This window comes from Lissotriton helveticus, chromosome 6 (assembly GCF_964261635.1).
Source record: "Lissotriton helveticus chromosome 6, aLisHel1.1, whole genome shotgun sequence".
Lineage (NCBI taxonomy): Eukaryota > Metazoa > Chordata > Amphibia > Caudata > Salamandridae > Lissotriton > Lissotriton helveticus.
The window spans coordinates 884,649,452-884,663,292 of record NC_136067.1 but is presented as its reverse complement, the minus strand read 5'-3'; the positions used below and the strand labels follow the sequence as shown (position 1 = coordinate 884,663,292).

At 44.4% G+C, this 13,841-nt stretch overlaps 1 protein-coding gene across 1 annotated transcript in view; it reads left to right on the top strand.

The window, feature by feature from the left end:
• RFX6 (regulatory factor X6) overlaps positions 1–13,841 on the top strand; it is a 424,100-nt gene that overhangs the window by 380,884 nt on the left and 29,375 nt on the right. The window contains exon 17 of the mRNA XM_078646873.1: positions 1,451–1,966. Within this exon, the coding sequence (XP_078502999.1) occupies positions 1,451–1,966 (516 nt within the window). The remainder of the gene's footprint in view (positions 1–1,450; positions 1,967–13,841) is intronic.

Sequence of the window (13,841 nt, the reverse complement as noted above, 5' to 3'; positions counted from 1 at the left end):
CCTCCCCCTTGTCGCAACTCTTGCCCCCTGATCACCATGTGGGAACAGACCCATCAAAAGCACCTGTGCTTCACTTCACTTAACTTTTCTGATATCTGCGATTCTGGCAAATTGCACATTGTATAATTCTGTTATCCTGCCATGCCACCATTCTATGGTCCACAATATAGGTTAAGGGAAATGCCCAAATAGCCCTATGTGAACCTGGACATCTATATTTTCAATATAAAGTGGGTTCTCCATAAGGATTGATCATGCTCTCTACAACAAAAGATAAAGATTCACAATTGGAGTACAAAAATATTTTCAGTAGGTCATGCAAATTAAATTTGTTTTAATTAAATATTGAGTTTCCACATCGTAAACATATATTGGTCAAATACACATCGTTATATAAACATGCAGGCAATACACACATAAATTCATAAATAACACATAGTTGTTACAGTCCTCAATTTTTCCTATTCAAATCTTGCATTCCTTGTGTGATTATTCACTTGAATGCCTCTCAATAATTTTCAAGCTCAGTCCATCCTTATGGTAGTTTCCAAAAAAGTCAGAATTCTACCCCAATTGTCAATATATGGGCGTTTATCTCATCTTAGGTTGTTTTTGTACCTTATATATTTTACATATTTGGAAGCTCCATATATTAAGTATACATAAATATGGCAACGACTTACTATGTGGAGTTTCCTAATTTGTAAACTATCTCACAATTGTGGATACACTTACAAATCAACCTAGGACGAGACAGAACCTCAATCAAGGCAAAACTGGCCATGGGTTGCTTGTGTTCTAGTTCATGGAGGAGCTGGCCTTGCAGATATGGCTGGACTGTCCCTATTGGTGCACAGTCATGGCTGATTTGGATATGGCTGGGTCCAAACTGAGCTGTCATGGTGGACAAAGGAATGATGGGTTAGAATGTAACCACAAGCAATTGCCAGAAATTAGACATATTGCAAGAATCCTTCCCTCACCTTTTGTGTGCTTGACATATTCATAACTGTCTACATGGTCGTATAACAGTAGTTCCTTGATAACTTTCACTGCTCAGTATTTGTGCATACACATCCAAGACACATGCCTATCTAATGCCGCACATCATTTATGACTCTGACCAAGTAGCATTTGTTCTATCTTTAATTCCCTCTAAGGGAATTGCTACAAAAACACAAATTAAGAAAAGGAATAAATAAATGTTCAGTTTTTTTTACAATGTTTCTGATTTTGGAAAATTTATCATGACATCATTTATTTATTTCATCACAAATCTAAATTTTACAGAAGGATGCCAATTTTAGAAACCACTGATAATGTAAAACAACTAATGCTAATAGTACGCATGTTCATGGCAAATGCAGTTTTATTTTGATAAACTGATTGATGGAGGTCATGCCAGTGAAATATACTGTAAATATTCTAACATTAGTCTTTGTTTCTTTAGGTCAGGCAGAGCTGTCTCAAAGTACTGGGCATCTAATGACTCCGCCGATATCTCCTGCCATGGCCAGTAGAGGCAGTGTTATCAACCAAGGGCCAATGGCAGGGAGGCCTTCCAGTGTAGACCCAGGATTATCTGTACATACTCAGTGTTCATCTTACTCTGATCCACTTTTTCAGACATTGTCTCAAGCACATCAGAACTATTATGGCAATGGCTCAAGCTACCAGGCAATGTTTAGGGCTCAAGCCCAGCCCCATTCAGTAGTCTATCATCATAGATCAGAGAACAGTCGGTTTGCTCCTTTAAGTGAGCAGCAGCTTTCCAGAGACCTTTTCAGTAACAGCTGTGCTGTATCACCATACAACTCCAGGACTTGCTCTGACTACGGGTCCTCTACAAATGCACAGGATACACACGGCATGCAGTTTTTGAACACAGGAGGCTTCAGTTTTCTGAACAATTCCATGCCAGGCAACTGCCAAGGAGGGCCGACATATTCTCCAAATAGTGCCAGTGGTATGTACGCTTTACAATTTTCTATAACACCAGCATCACTACGTATGGCATGATATGATAATCATTTGTATTATGTTGTATTCTGATGTCATGAATATAATGTAGTTGCACGCTTTACCTACTAACATATCAGTTGATCATCTAATAGACATTAACTGATTTGCAAGTAATAGCAAGTATTCAATTCCAATTATTGGGCATAATCTGGAGGCTTTAAGAAAATTTCAATTCATTTGGCGAGCTGATGTTTTTGTCCAAGAACAAATTTATGATATTGAGGAGATGATATCTTTTTGACCAAAAGATGTATGAATTTTGGACTGGGGGGATCTTCTTCAAAAGGTCAGTTTTGTGTGTTCTCAGATACATAGATGTGCTTGTATTGGTGTACCATGTTTGGAAACATACTGATATAATTCTCTCCATATAATCTTGACAGCTATATAGTAAGGCAGGTCTAGGAACTGGTGAGATATCTCAGTTTAGTTAGCATTAACCCAAAGACCTGAAAAACATGGATTTAAATCTTCATTGGGTGAAATTTTACCCTTTAATCATTGTGGTATTCATGAAATGAATATCATTCTCTAGCTAGTGTTTAGTGGACTTTACATAACACACACGATGTTCTCTATGTAATCAATTATTAATAATATATAGAAATAGAGGTTAAGGGTCACATAAAAAGCCATAAATTGTGGCTAACATCTCTAGGCACTGAAAATATTTTTAACTAAATGGTTTACAAAACGTGCAGCTATGTAATGCAAACCTGAGATTCAGAACTTGAGCCTGGAAATGTATGGTATGTACATATACACTTCTGCCTAACGATACGTGTGCAGAGTGAACACAAGGAAGCTATTCTGCACATGGAGTGATAAATAAATAGAGGTACCAAACATCTACCACTTTCCGTATTTTTATTGATGGAATTTTATTTTTAATTATTGCCTTCCCCTATGCATGTTGTAGAAGTGGAATAAATTGATGCATGTTCCCACAGTTTCCGCGGTGCATCTATCTGGATCATTTGGGTGTAAGTTTAGAAGTTCTAATATGTGTGATGAATGCTCTGCTGTATTCGTGAAAATATACAAAGCTACCATGGTGCAGATGGTTTCTACATATGCTTTGCGTTGATCTGACTATTCCATCTACTAACCTGGAGGTCACAAATGCGTAACTTATGCATTCAGAGCATACGTTGTGCACTTGTAGATAACATCTGTGTTTGTGCCTTTGGGTGTTTTAATACTATGAATCATAACTAAATCACTCATGAGCGGTGTATGACTTTCTAAATGCAAAGGACACACCTGTAAATTGATTTATAAATTGAGTCCATGGCATGGATACAATTATGGAGGTGTGTTCAGGATTGGTTTACTTCTCCTATCATGAAAATTCAGAAGGTGCTCAAAATTAGGAAGGTCACTGTTTGACACAACAGGAGTTGTTTAATGCATAATCCAAGGATAGGGATTAATTTATTCATTACCAAGCCTTTGGATACTTAACTTTGAACCTTCTATGAAGTACACAAACCTTCTGAGAGCTTACTATTTGTGAACAGCCATTGCCTAAAATTGAAGACAAGCTTCTAGAACAGGGCGACCTGTGCCCATATTGATCACTAGGGCCAGTATCAACATTTTGCCTCCTTATATGATTGTTTGCCACATGCATGTTTGAAAGCTATGGTGACAGAAGCTACTGTATTCATCAGGAAAATAAGATTTAACAGAGAGGACATAGAAGGAGATCCGTAAAAGAGTCCAAGACACCTTGAGTCATTCTCTCAAAGATGCAGGCAAGGAACACATAGGGAGGACCAGTGGGATGGAGGGTCAGAGGGATGGATGCCGAATCCTGTTGGTAATAGGACAAATAACCTACAGGACCTCGTGATTTGTCAGCATTGTCCAATGAAAGTTTAGGTTAAAAATTTGGAAATTAGGTCAAATTGGTCTGTTAGCTTGGGAGACTGTTTATCAAATATACTTTGCAAAAGTAACCAATTTAGCACTCTCTTGTTTAAAATAAAAATAGAGAACTGGACGAGAGAAAGCCTTATGAGTCGAAGGGCGCTGCTTTTTCGAATTCCTCCATCAGAGCCTACTAACACCTAGATAATTTTCCTCAACAGAAACCTTTGATAGAGCAAGCAACTGCTTTCTTATGCAGGTTGTAATTTCCTATCATGTGCTGTTTTATTGTGGACTGGCGGAAAATATATTGCTTCCATGATTATTTTCACTTCCCACCTGATGGACTTCATTGTGACTCAAGGAAGTGTGAGAATTTCCCACAACAGCCTTACCTGGGAGAATGGTTCACATTATAGAAATAACATACATACATACATATATACATACATAAATACATACAAAAATCCTAGCTTATCTGAGGTGAAGGACCTTCCCATGCTTCCACTTAACAGAAGTTTAGGCCTGATCCATTAAATGTTTTTCCACTTGAAAAGCCTGCGCTGTGCAAAAATTGCAGTTTCTACAGATCCACTTTGAGTCACTAATGAATTTGTGACTCACAATGTCCATGCAACTATTAATGAAAAGGGGACATAATAGATTTGTATCCCCTATTTCGTGACTAGCAAGGACATAAATGATTGACTGGTGTAGTATTTAGAAACCAATGATGTGATACCATCCCCCAAAATCGATTGCTGTCTATTTGCAAAGTACATGGCACTCCAGTCTGCTGCAGGTTGCAATGAAACATATAGCCACCTAAGTGATTACTGCATACTCTCTTCAACGTCCCGTTGCTTCATGACTAGGTTTAAAAAAATTGTTTTTGGTGTGGGGGGTTGAGCCACAGGAATGACAGGGCAACTGGACCTTAACCGTTGTCGTTAAGGATGTTTGCTACTTATGTCCTGGGGTCCATTCTACTATGGCTTTGCAAACTGGGCAAAGTACAACCCTTCCACACTTGACTCTGAGTGTAGCGAGGGTGAGCTGAGACATCACAGGCATCAAAGGGAGGTAGTATGGGGTTATGAGCACAAAGCTCAACAATCAACTAACATGCACAATAATTCAAAATCCTGCTGAGTACATGTTGAAAAAGAAAATACTTTCAATCTCACAGCAATACTAAATAATGCACACTCCAATTTGTGAATAGGGTAATATCCCTGATGAAAATTCCACCTTGTAGACTAGACCCCTCTACTTTCTCTTTAATCTGTCTCCCTCCCTGGTGACCATGTTACTTACAATTCCTGGAAGGAGCATGTTTAAATACTCAATCAGTTCACATTGTTCAGACTTTGGCATTGTAGCAGGTGGAAAACAGCCTCAATCCCTCATGCTCACTGCTGTCCACTGCATCAGCTTATTTCTGACTGTAATTGGGGGCCTGTAGCACTTGCGTTTGGACACTGCCATAGTCACAGTTGAGGCCCGGCGCAGTTCATGTCTTCACTGTGTGTGACCTTTTCAGGAAAATGACAGATGCCATTAGGCTGGCCACATGCAATGCAGTTGCAACTTGCCTTCAGCTGGTGTATGGATCATGCAGCAAGGCAGTTGTACCCCGACTTGGACCAGTGCAAGAATGACATAGCATGGCTGTTGTAGTCCAGCTTGTGGTGGTGCATGAATCATGCAGCAAGAGAGATGTAAGTTAACTTGGGCCGGTCTGATTCTCGACGGGAATCACGGAGAGAGACCAGGAGATCCACTGCAGCATGGATCACTCCTGGCTTCCCTCTCACAGGCAGTCTGCATTCTCTGTGTTTTCCTCAGGCCATGAACATGCAGGGCTTCTTCTCCTGGACAGTATCTCCTCCTGCTGGGTGAAGCAGACTCCTTCTCTCTTCCAGCAGGCAGGCCTGCTTAAAATCAATCAATGAATCAATCAGGGGTTTGTATAGCGCGCTACTCACCCATGAGGGTCTCAAGGCGCTGGGGGTGCGGCTCCGGATCAGTCAAAGAGCCAGGTCTTGAGGTCCTTCCTGAACGCGTGCAGGGTCGGGGAGCGAATGCGGAGGACCTCCACCAGGGCGAGGTCGGCGGAGTGGAGGTTCCTCTTGGGTACATGGAAGGATACTCCCTTGTTGAGGTATTTGGGTGCAATGTTGTTGAGGTGACCCTCTTTTCAACGGGGAGCCAGTGGAGGCTTCAAAGGTGTTGAGTCATGTGTTCGTGACGCGGTGTCCCGAGGATGAGTCTGGCTACGGCGTTCTCGATGGTTTGGCGTTTGTGTAGAAGAGTTCTGTTGATTACAGCGTAGTCCAGTCTGCTGGTTATGAGCGCGTGGATGCCGGTCCTTCTGCAGTCTGGGGGGATCCATTTGAAGGTCTTACGGAGGATGCGCAGGCAGTTGAAGCTAGTGGAGGTGACGGCATTGATCTGGTGTTGATCTGGCGGTTCATGGAGAGGGAGGAGTCAAGGATGATGCTGAGGTTTCATGCATGGTCAGTCAGGGTTGGTGGCTTCCGAGTGTGGGGGGCCACCAGGTGTTGTGCCAGGCGGAGGTGCAGGGTCCGAGGATGAGGACCTTGGTCTTCTCTTAGTTGAGCTTCAAACAGCTGTCTTTCATCAAGGTTTCCATGTTCTTCATTCCTGCCTGGAAGCAGAGTCTGGTGTCTTCAGGATTCTTCGTGAGTTAGAGGATGAGCTTGGTGTTATCAGTGTAGGATACAATGCTGAGCCCATGCTGTCTGATGATGGTGGCGAGGGGGCCATGTAGATGTTGAAAAGCTTGGGGCTGGGTGATGACCCTTGGGCTACTCCGCAGTTGATGTCAGTGGGTTTGGTAGGAAGGGAGGGAGTCTGATCCTCTGGGTTCTGCCGGAGAGGAAGGATTGGATCCAGTCGAGGACGGTTGCTTGTATTCTGGTGTCGTAAAGTCTGGCTGCAAGTGTGCGATGTGAGACGGTGTCGAAGCCTGCAGGGATGTCTAGAAGGATGAAGGCCGCCGTGTGGCCCTGGTCGAGTTGCATGCAGTAGTCGTCATTGAAGGCAAGGAGGGCGTTCTCGGTTCTGTGGTTGCTGCGGAATCCAGACTGGAAAACATCTAGGATAGAGTTCTCTTTGATGAAGGCGGTCAGCTGGGCGTTAACGAGTCTCTCTGTGATTTGGCCGCAAAGGGGAGGAGAGAGATGGGCCGGTAGTTTTTCAAGTTTGTGAAGTCGGCCGTTGGTTTCTTGAGGAGGTGTTGAACTTCCGCCTGCTTCCAGCTGTCCGGGCAGATTCTGGATTTCGAGGAGGTGTTGATGGTCCGTCCTAGTTCGGGTGCGATGGCGGCGGTGGCCCTGTGGAATATGTGTGGTGAGCAGAGGTCCGTTGGGGCTCCTGAGTGGGTTTTCTACATTGTCTTGGTGATGAGTACGACGGTGGCGGGATCCCAGGTCTTGATGATTGGCTTGTCGTCGGGGGTGGGTGAGGAGGTGTGTCCGGTACTGGTTCGCTGAAGTTGTTGTAGAGGACCTTGATCTTCAGATGGAAGTAGGAGCTGAGTTTCTCACAGAGTTCCTGGGAAGGTGTGATGTCCGAGGCTCTGCTGGTGGGTTTTGCAAACTGCTGTATGACATTGAACAGTTTCTTGGCGTTGGTTGCATTGGTCTGGACTTTGCCTCTTATGAAGGTCCGTTTGGTGGCTCTTATGCGCTAGTGGTATTTCTTCAAGGCATTCCTGTGGTTGTTCTGTGCTTCTGTTGTTTTCTTGTTTCGCCAGGTTTTCTCTAGGCATCTTCAGGAACGTCTGGCTTCTATAGTTCTGTGGTGAACCAGGCGGCCTTGAGAGAGCGTAGCTTGGCAAGGGGGTGGAGGGGAACGAGCTTGTCGGCGCAGCAGGAGATCCAGCGGTGAAGTTCTATGGCTGTGGCATTGGTGTCGGTAGTGGCGCTGGGGGGGGGGGGGGTTTGGAGGAGGGTGGTGTTAAGGTGTTCCTCAGTGACGTTGCTCCAGTTCCATCTTGGCAGGCACGGGGTGGGCTTGGGTGCGGTTGTGGTGTTGAAGGTGGAATGGATGCAGTGGTGGTCTGTCCAGAGGGGCTCGGTGGCGTGGTTGAAATGGATGCTTGTCCCACCCGTGAAGATGTGTGTCCACTCTGTGGGTGGGCGTGTTAACCAGCTGCTTCAGTCCGAGGTTGTCGAGGAGAGTGGTGGAGTCGGGGTCGTTGCTGTTGTCGAGGTGGAAGTTCAGGTCCCTAAGTAGAATGTAGTCATTGGAGGTGATGGCGTGGGGTGTAACGAGCTCGGCGATGGTAGTTGTGGGCTGGGTGCGGGGTCCTGGCGGTCTGTAGATGAGGGTGCCATGTAGCGTGGTCCTGGGGCTGGTCTGGACCTCGAAGTGGAGGTGTTCTGTGTTGGAGTGGGGGTCACTCATGCTGGATGTGGAGAGTCGAAGGGGGTCTTGTGTGCGATGGGGAGTCCTCCTCCTGGGCAGTGTGGGCGCTCTTTTCTCTAGATCTTGTAGCTGTCGGGGATGGCAGTGGCGATGTCGGGCCGGATGAGGCGTCGGTCCAGGCTTCTAAAAATGAATAAAAAAAATCAAAAATAATGACCGGGGGAAGAGGCAAACTTGGAGTAAAAAAATGGAATATTAATGGTTTGGTTATTGAGTGTGTAAAATCATATAAATATTTGGGAATCACATTTGATGATAGTTTGTCATTTAGGCAGCATTTTAATAACCTTGAAGCTAAGGGCACATCGCTCGCATTTGCTTTTAGAAAAGATAAGCTATTATGCCCAAATTATGATCACTTGCCGAAGGTTATGAAAGCAAAGTTAATTCCATCTTTGGACTATGGTTCCATTATCTTCCGGGGCAAAGATGCAAAATTGAATTTGGTTTAAAGAAACAGTTTTTGGCCCGACAATCCACAGTTTTAAAGTCTTTATTGACACTATCTCGAGCTGAAGAGGGTTCGCTAGCAAATCTGTGTTGGCTTGAGATATTAAAAAGTGAATATGCCAGTAGTTGGCAAACTTATTTAAATGAGTGTTTACGTAACTTTGAATGCCCAAACTTAGGGGCCTATTAGGATGGCGTACGGACCTGCGTCCGTCCGCCACCCCGAGGTGGAGGGACCGTCCGCAGGGGCAGCAGCGGTCACTCCAGTGCAATTAGGATGTGACCGCCACCCTGGCGGTCACATCCTGTATCTTTAACCTTGCGGTGGGTGCTGCTTGAAGCAGCACCCGCTGCAAGGTTAAAAATGCATGCTTCACATTTACATGCACAAAGCGGCAGGCACTGCGTGGTGCCTGCCGCTTTGTGCATATAAATGCTGGGGGGTACCATAGGTACCCCACATGTGCACCCCCCCCACCCCCCGACACCCTGGAGGCCCGCAATGGCCCCCAAACACCAAAGACCACATGTTTTTTCACTGCGGAAAAGCCGCCGTGAAAAAGCATGTTGCGATGCACATCGTAATTTTGCGGATGGTGTCTTGCAGACACCGCCACCAAATAGCCCTCAAGACCCCGCAGATCAGCGGCGGACGGACCTGTCATCCGCCGCTGGTACCACCACAATCCCACCGCCATCCTAATCTGGCGGTGGGTGTTTTATGTGGCCGCGGTGGTGAATCCGCACCCTCCAGGCCGGCGGTGGCTTCTGCCGGCCCGGAGGATGCGGATTCACCGCCGTCCTAATCGGCCTCTTGGTACATGAAGTGAGGAGTAAAATGGTTTAAAGAAAATCAATTAATCAATCAGCTGCTTCATTGTCAACTATAACGGATAAAGATGAATTAAGGAAAAAAAAACATTTATGGTCTCTAGTTAACTCTTTCGGCAAACAGGCTCCCCAACCTTATTTGTTTTTTCATTTAAAACCTTTGATTAAGAATAAATTTATGTTATTAAGGTTTGGGAGATATCCAACTAAAGACGGAATTGCAAAATGGGAGAAAAAGTGGCCTTCCAACCTTTGCAGGCTATGTGGGCTGTGTTATGGAACCTTACAGCATATAGTAACCCTATGCCCAAAATTGCTAGAAGAGCGGAAGACCATCTTAAAGCCTATTTTTAATGAATTGGGAGTAAGAACTTGTAGGACTGCAATTATTGTACGTCTTATTTACCAATTTGTTAAGTTTTATTTTATAGCTAAAAAGAAATTCTGTAAAGTAGATATTTTAAGTGAAGAAATTTCTGATATGAAAATTATCTAAAATTTGATAATGATATACTGATTTTAAATGTTGTTAGGGAGAGGGCCATTTTAAGTTTGTCTAAAATGTATTATTAAAAATGTACCATCCTGTATCTATGCTTACTCCATAATAGTGGATTGTATCTTATGTATACTTTTTATTTGAAAGTTTCTTTGATAACTCTAGCTGCTAGCATAAGGCACTTTAATTCCTGCTGCTATTTGATGGAGTGTACCCCATGTATAGTACTGTTTTTAATGTAATTCCATAATGGCGGATGGCATTTTATGTAAAAAAAATGTAAGTTAAAAGTTTACCTGATGATTCTAAGCTGCGAGCACAAGGCATTTTAATTTTTGTTGGTGTGTTGTATATTATGTACTCTTACCAATCTAAAAAGTCAATCTGTGATTTTTGCTGCTAGTACAAGGCACTTTAATTTCTGCTGCTAATTGGTGTGTTGTATTTCATGTACCATTATCAATTTAAAAAGTTTCCTTGCAATTTTTTTTTTCGCTAGCACAATGCACTTTAACTTTTGCTGCTAATTGTTTATTAGTAAACTGTTTATTTAAAGTTGAACAAATCATGTTAGGGCTTAGCTGTGGATCTCATCTTGGATGTAAAAACACACTGTTTCTGTATATTTTTAATCAGATTTTGTTTCGGATATGCACTTTGCTGTTTGTAATGATTTTAATTAATCAACAAATAAACTTTTACTTACGGTGAAGAAGGCGACGTCGGGCGAGAGGGTGTCGATCCCAGATTTCTAAGGCATATCGATGCAGGGAGCGCACATTGACGGTTGTGGGAGCTTTTTCGGTGGTGAAGGATCAGTGGCAGGTTCTGCACGAGCATTGTCCATGGGTGGTGTTCGGCGAGGATCTTGCGCAGTCGGCTTGCCTTCTGGGATTGAGTGTGTGGAAGGTGGTTGAGTCATAGCGGGGGGGGTCTAGGAGATCAGGCTTGCGTTGGCGCGCCTTCGTCGCGCATCCGGTACTGAACCGTGCAGCGATCACCATTAAGTTGGGGACGGGGGTGGGAGCAGAGGTAGGGAGGCGGGCACGGCGCTGAGTTGGTGGGCGGGGTCGCAGGGGCAGCAGCGGCAGGAAGGAAATTGACCAGGAAACAACAGGAAAAAACACAGTAGTACAGCAAACAATACACAGTAGTACAGCAAACAATAAGTACAATCAGCCAAAATGAGTCAAAGAAGACAGAAGAAACAATGTGAAGTTTAATTAAGTGGAAACGGAATGGCAGGCAAGGAGAACCTGAGGCGCAGGGGCGGGCTGCCGGCTTGAACCCGGCTCGAAGACGGGCTCTGGGGAGGTCCGGCTGTGAGGGGGAGCTGCTGGGGAGAGTGCTGGCCTGGACCAGAGGTCAAAGCTTCACACGTGCTCCCCCGCAGCGGTCGCCATTAAGTAGGGGAGAGGGGGAGCAGAGGTAGGGAGGCAGGCGCGGGGCTGAGTTGGTGGGCGTGGCCGCAGGGGCAGCAGAGGCGGGAAGAAAATTGACCAGGAAACAGTGGGGGAAAACACAGGCAAGGAAAACCTGAGGCGCAGGGGCAGGCTGCCGGCTCGAACCCTGCTCGAGGACAGATCTGGAGAGGTCCAGCTGTGAGCCAGAGCTGCTGGGGAGAGTGCTGGCCTGGACCAGAAGGCTCTAGACAGATCTTCAGTTCTTCCAAAAGAAATTGGAGACTTGGGGGCACATGCCTCATAGGAATTGCAATTGCCTATGCATGTAGGTTTTGCTAAAATATTAGCGATTCCTACATATTCCTTAATTGCGAACTGCAAATTGAGATTCACAATTAAGGAATAGCTTCCCATTCATTCCTATGGGCCTACAGGCCCATAGGAATGAATGGGAAATGCATGCGCAAATTTGTGAGTACTAAATCAGTACTCGCAAATTGCGCATTCAATTTCATGGGTGAAATTGCCACCCTGATACACCCCTGAAATTTGCATGTGATCACATGTGGAGCACATACATGCCCACGGGCATGTGTGTGTGCAACGTGGCACTTTGAAAAATGCACTTTTGTGCATTTTTCTAAATTTTCGCAAATTACCATCAACTTTAAATTGATGGTAATTTGCGATCCGAAATTGCAAAATCGAATTTTAAAGAGCATCATGCATTTGCAATTTAGCTAATTGCAAAATTTGCAATTACCTATATTGCGAGATGGCATTTGGGTAGATGAATCCTAAATGCAAAAATACCGGTCGCAATGGGTGCGAATCTGCTCCTTTGCAACCGGTATTTACAATGATGCATGTGCCCCTTTATGTAATGTCCCCTTATCACGGGAAGCTTGCTCTCAGACAGACACAGCCTTTGGTCACACAGCAGTCCTTCCAGTACTCTCTGGAGCACTCCCTTCCTTGGTCATAAAGAACATGGAACTACAGCAAAATGGGGTGGTTCAGATATCAAATTTATAAACACGTTCTAGATGGGGTACATGGATCCATTGTCTCAAACGTCAGAACCACTTTGGCATGGTTCTCTTTAAAGGTCCCTCTCAGGCTGATCTTCAGACACAGCCTTTGTGATTCTTCTAACAATAAGTAGCACTAGGGCTGTCTCCAGGCGGGAGCACCCATGATAATGCACATTGAAGGTTTCTGCAGCTGGCTGTCATCAGCCTTCAGGGGCAGACAAAAGGGCAAGCTAACTTGGACATTTCCTAACTTTGTACAAAATAAACTTCAGTCCCACTACTCTCCTTTACTTTGCCTCAAATGGCAATGTTCAGGAAGAACTATTTAGATATCCCTTGCTAACAAAGACTCCTGAAATTTCAAAAGGTAGCCCATCTTCATCCTGCTCACACCAGTTTCTGGATTTCCACCCTCAGGAATGAGTGCAAGACAGTGTCTTATAAGTCTGTCAACATCCTCAATATTGTGGCATTTCAAACCAGGGACAATGGATTGCACTTTCTGCAGTACTCAGATGCATATATCCACCGAATCCTACTAACAGATAGGCTTTTCATGCACACTATATAGGCATTCATACTTGACAGACACACTGGATGTCAGCACGTAGTTCTTGGTTTCACATAATAGCCTAACATTTGCCCAAGATGGGCCAGTAGGCCTCAATGTCATTGACACATGTAAAAAGGTCAACTCACATTAAGGATTCACAAAACTTGGTGAGCTTCCACCATCAATATAAGTGCTTAACCCAGGACAGAGATAGTAGACCTTGATCCACTATGACTCCACGCTCAGTGCACCCATTCAGGTCACAGGACAGGTCAACCTATTGCAGGAGGAGTCATCCCTATAGTAACTTCAGACAATCCATTCAAGCTTCACAACCTCTAATCTTGAAGGATCTTAGAGGGTCACCAAGGAGAAGGAGTAGATGGTTCCTCTCCAAATACCCATGGACTTCAGCATCAGGATTATGAAGCCAATGGTCTTCCCCAATTTCTAGGTCATTCGGTAGCCTGCACCTCTTTGCTTTAGCCACTAGTTTCCCAGCCGTGGCAATGGACAGAGTAGGACTGTATTTCCAATTAAGAGAGACCCCAGAGGGGATGCCATAGTTTTGACTTGAACCTCTGGACATACCATAAGCTCTACACTGCCTTGTGAAATTAAATAATCCTCTGTTCACTTTTAGCTCACAAAATGAGTCTGATGTCCACAACCCTTAATGTGGTGTTGAGCTCTGTTTAAGAAGTATCACCTATTCCCAACCT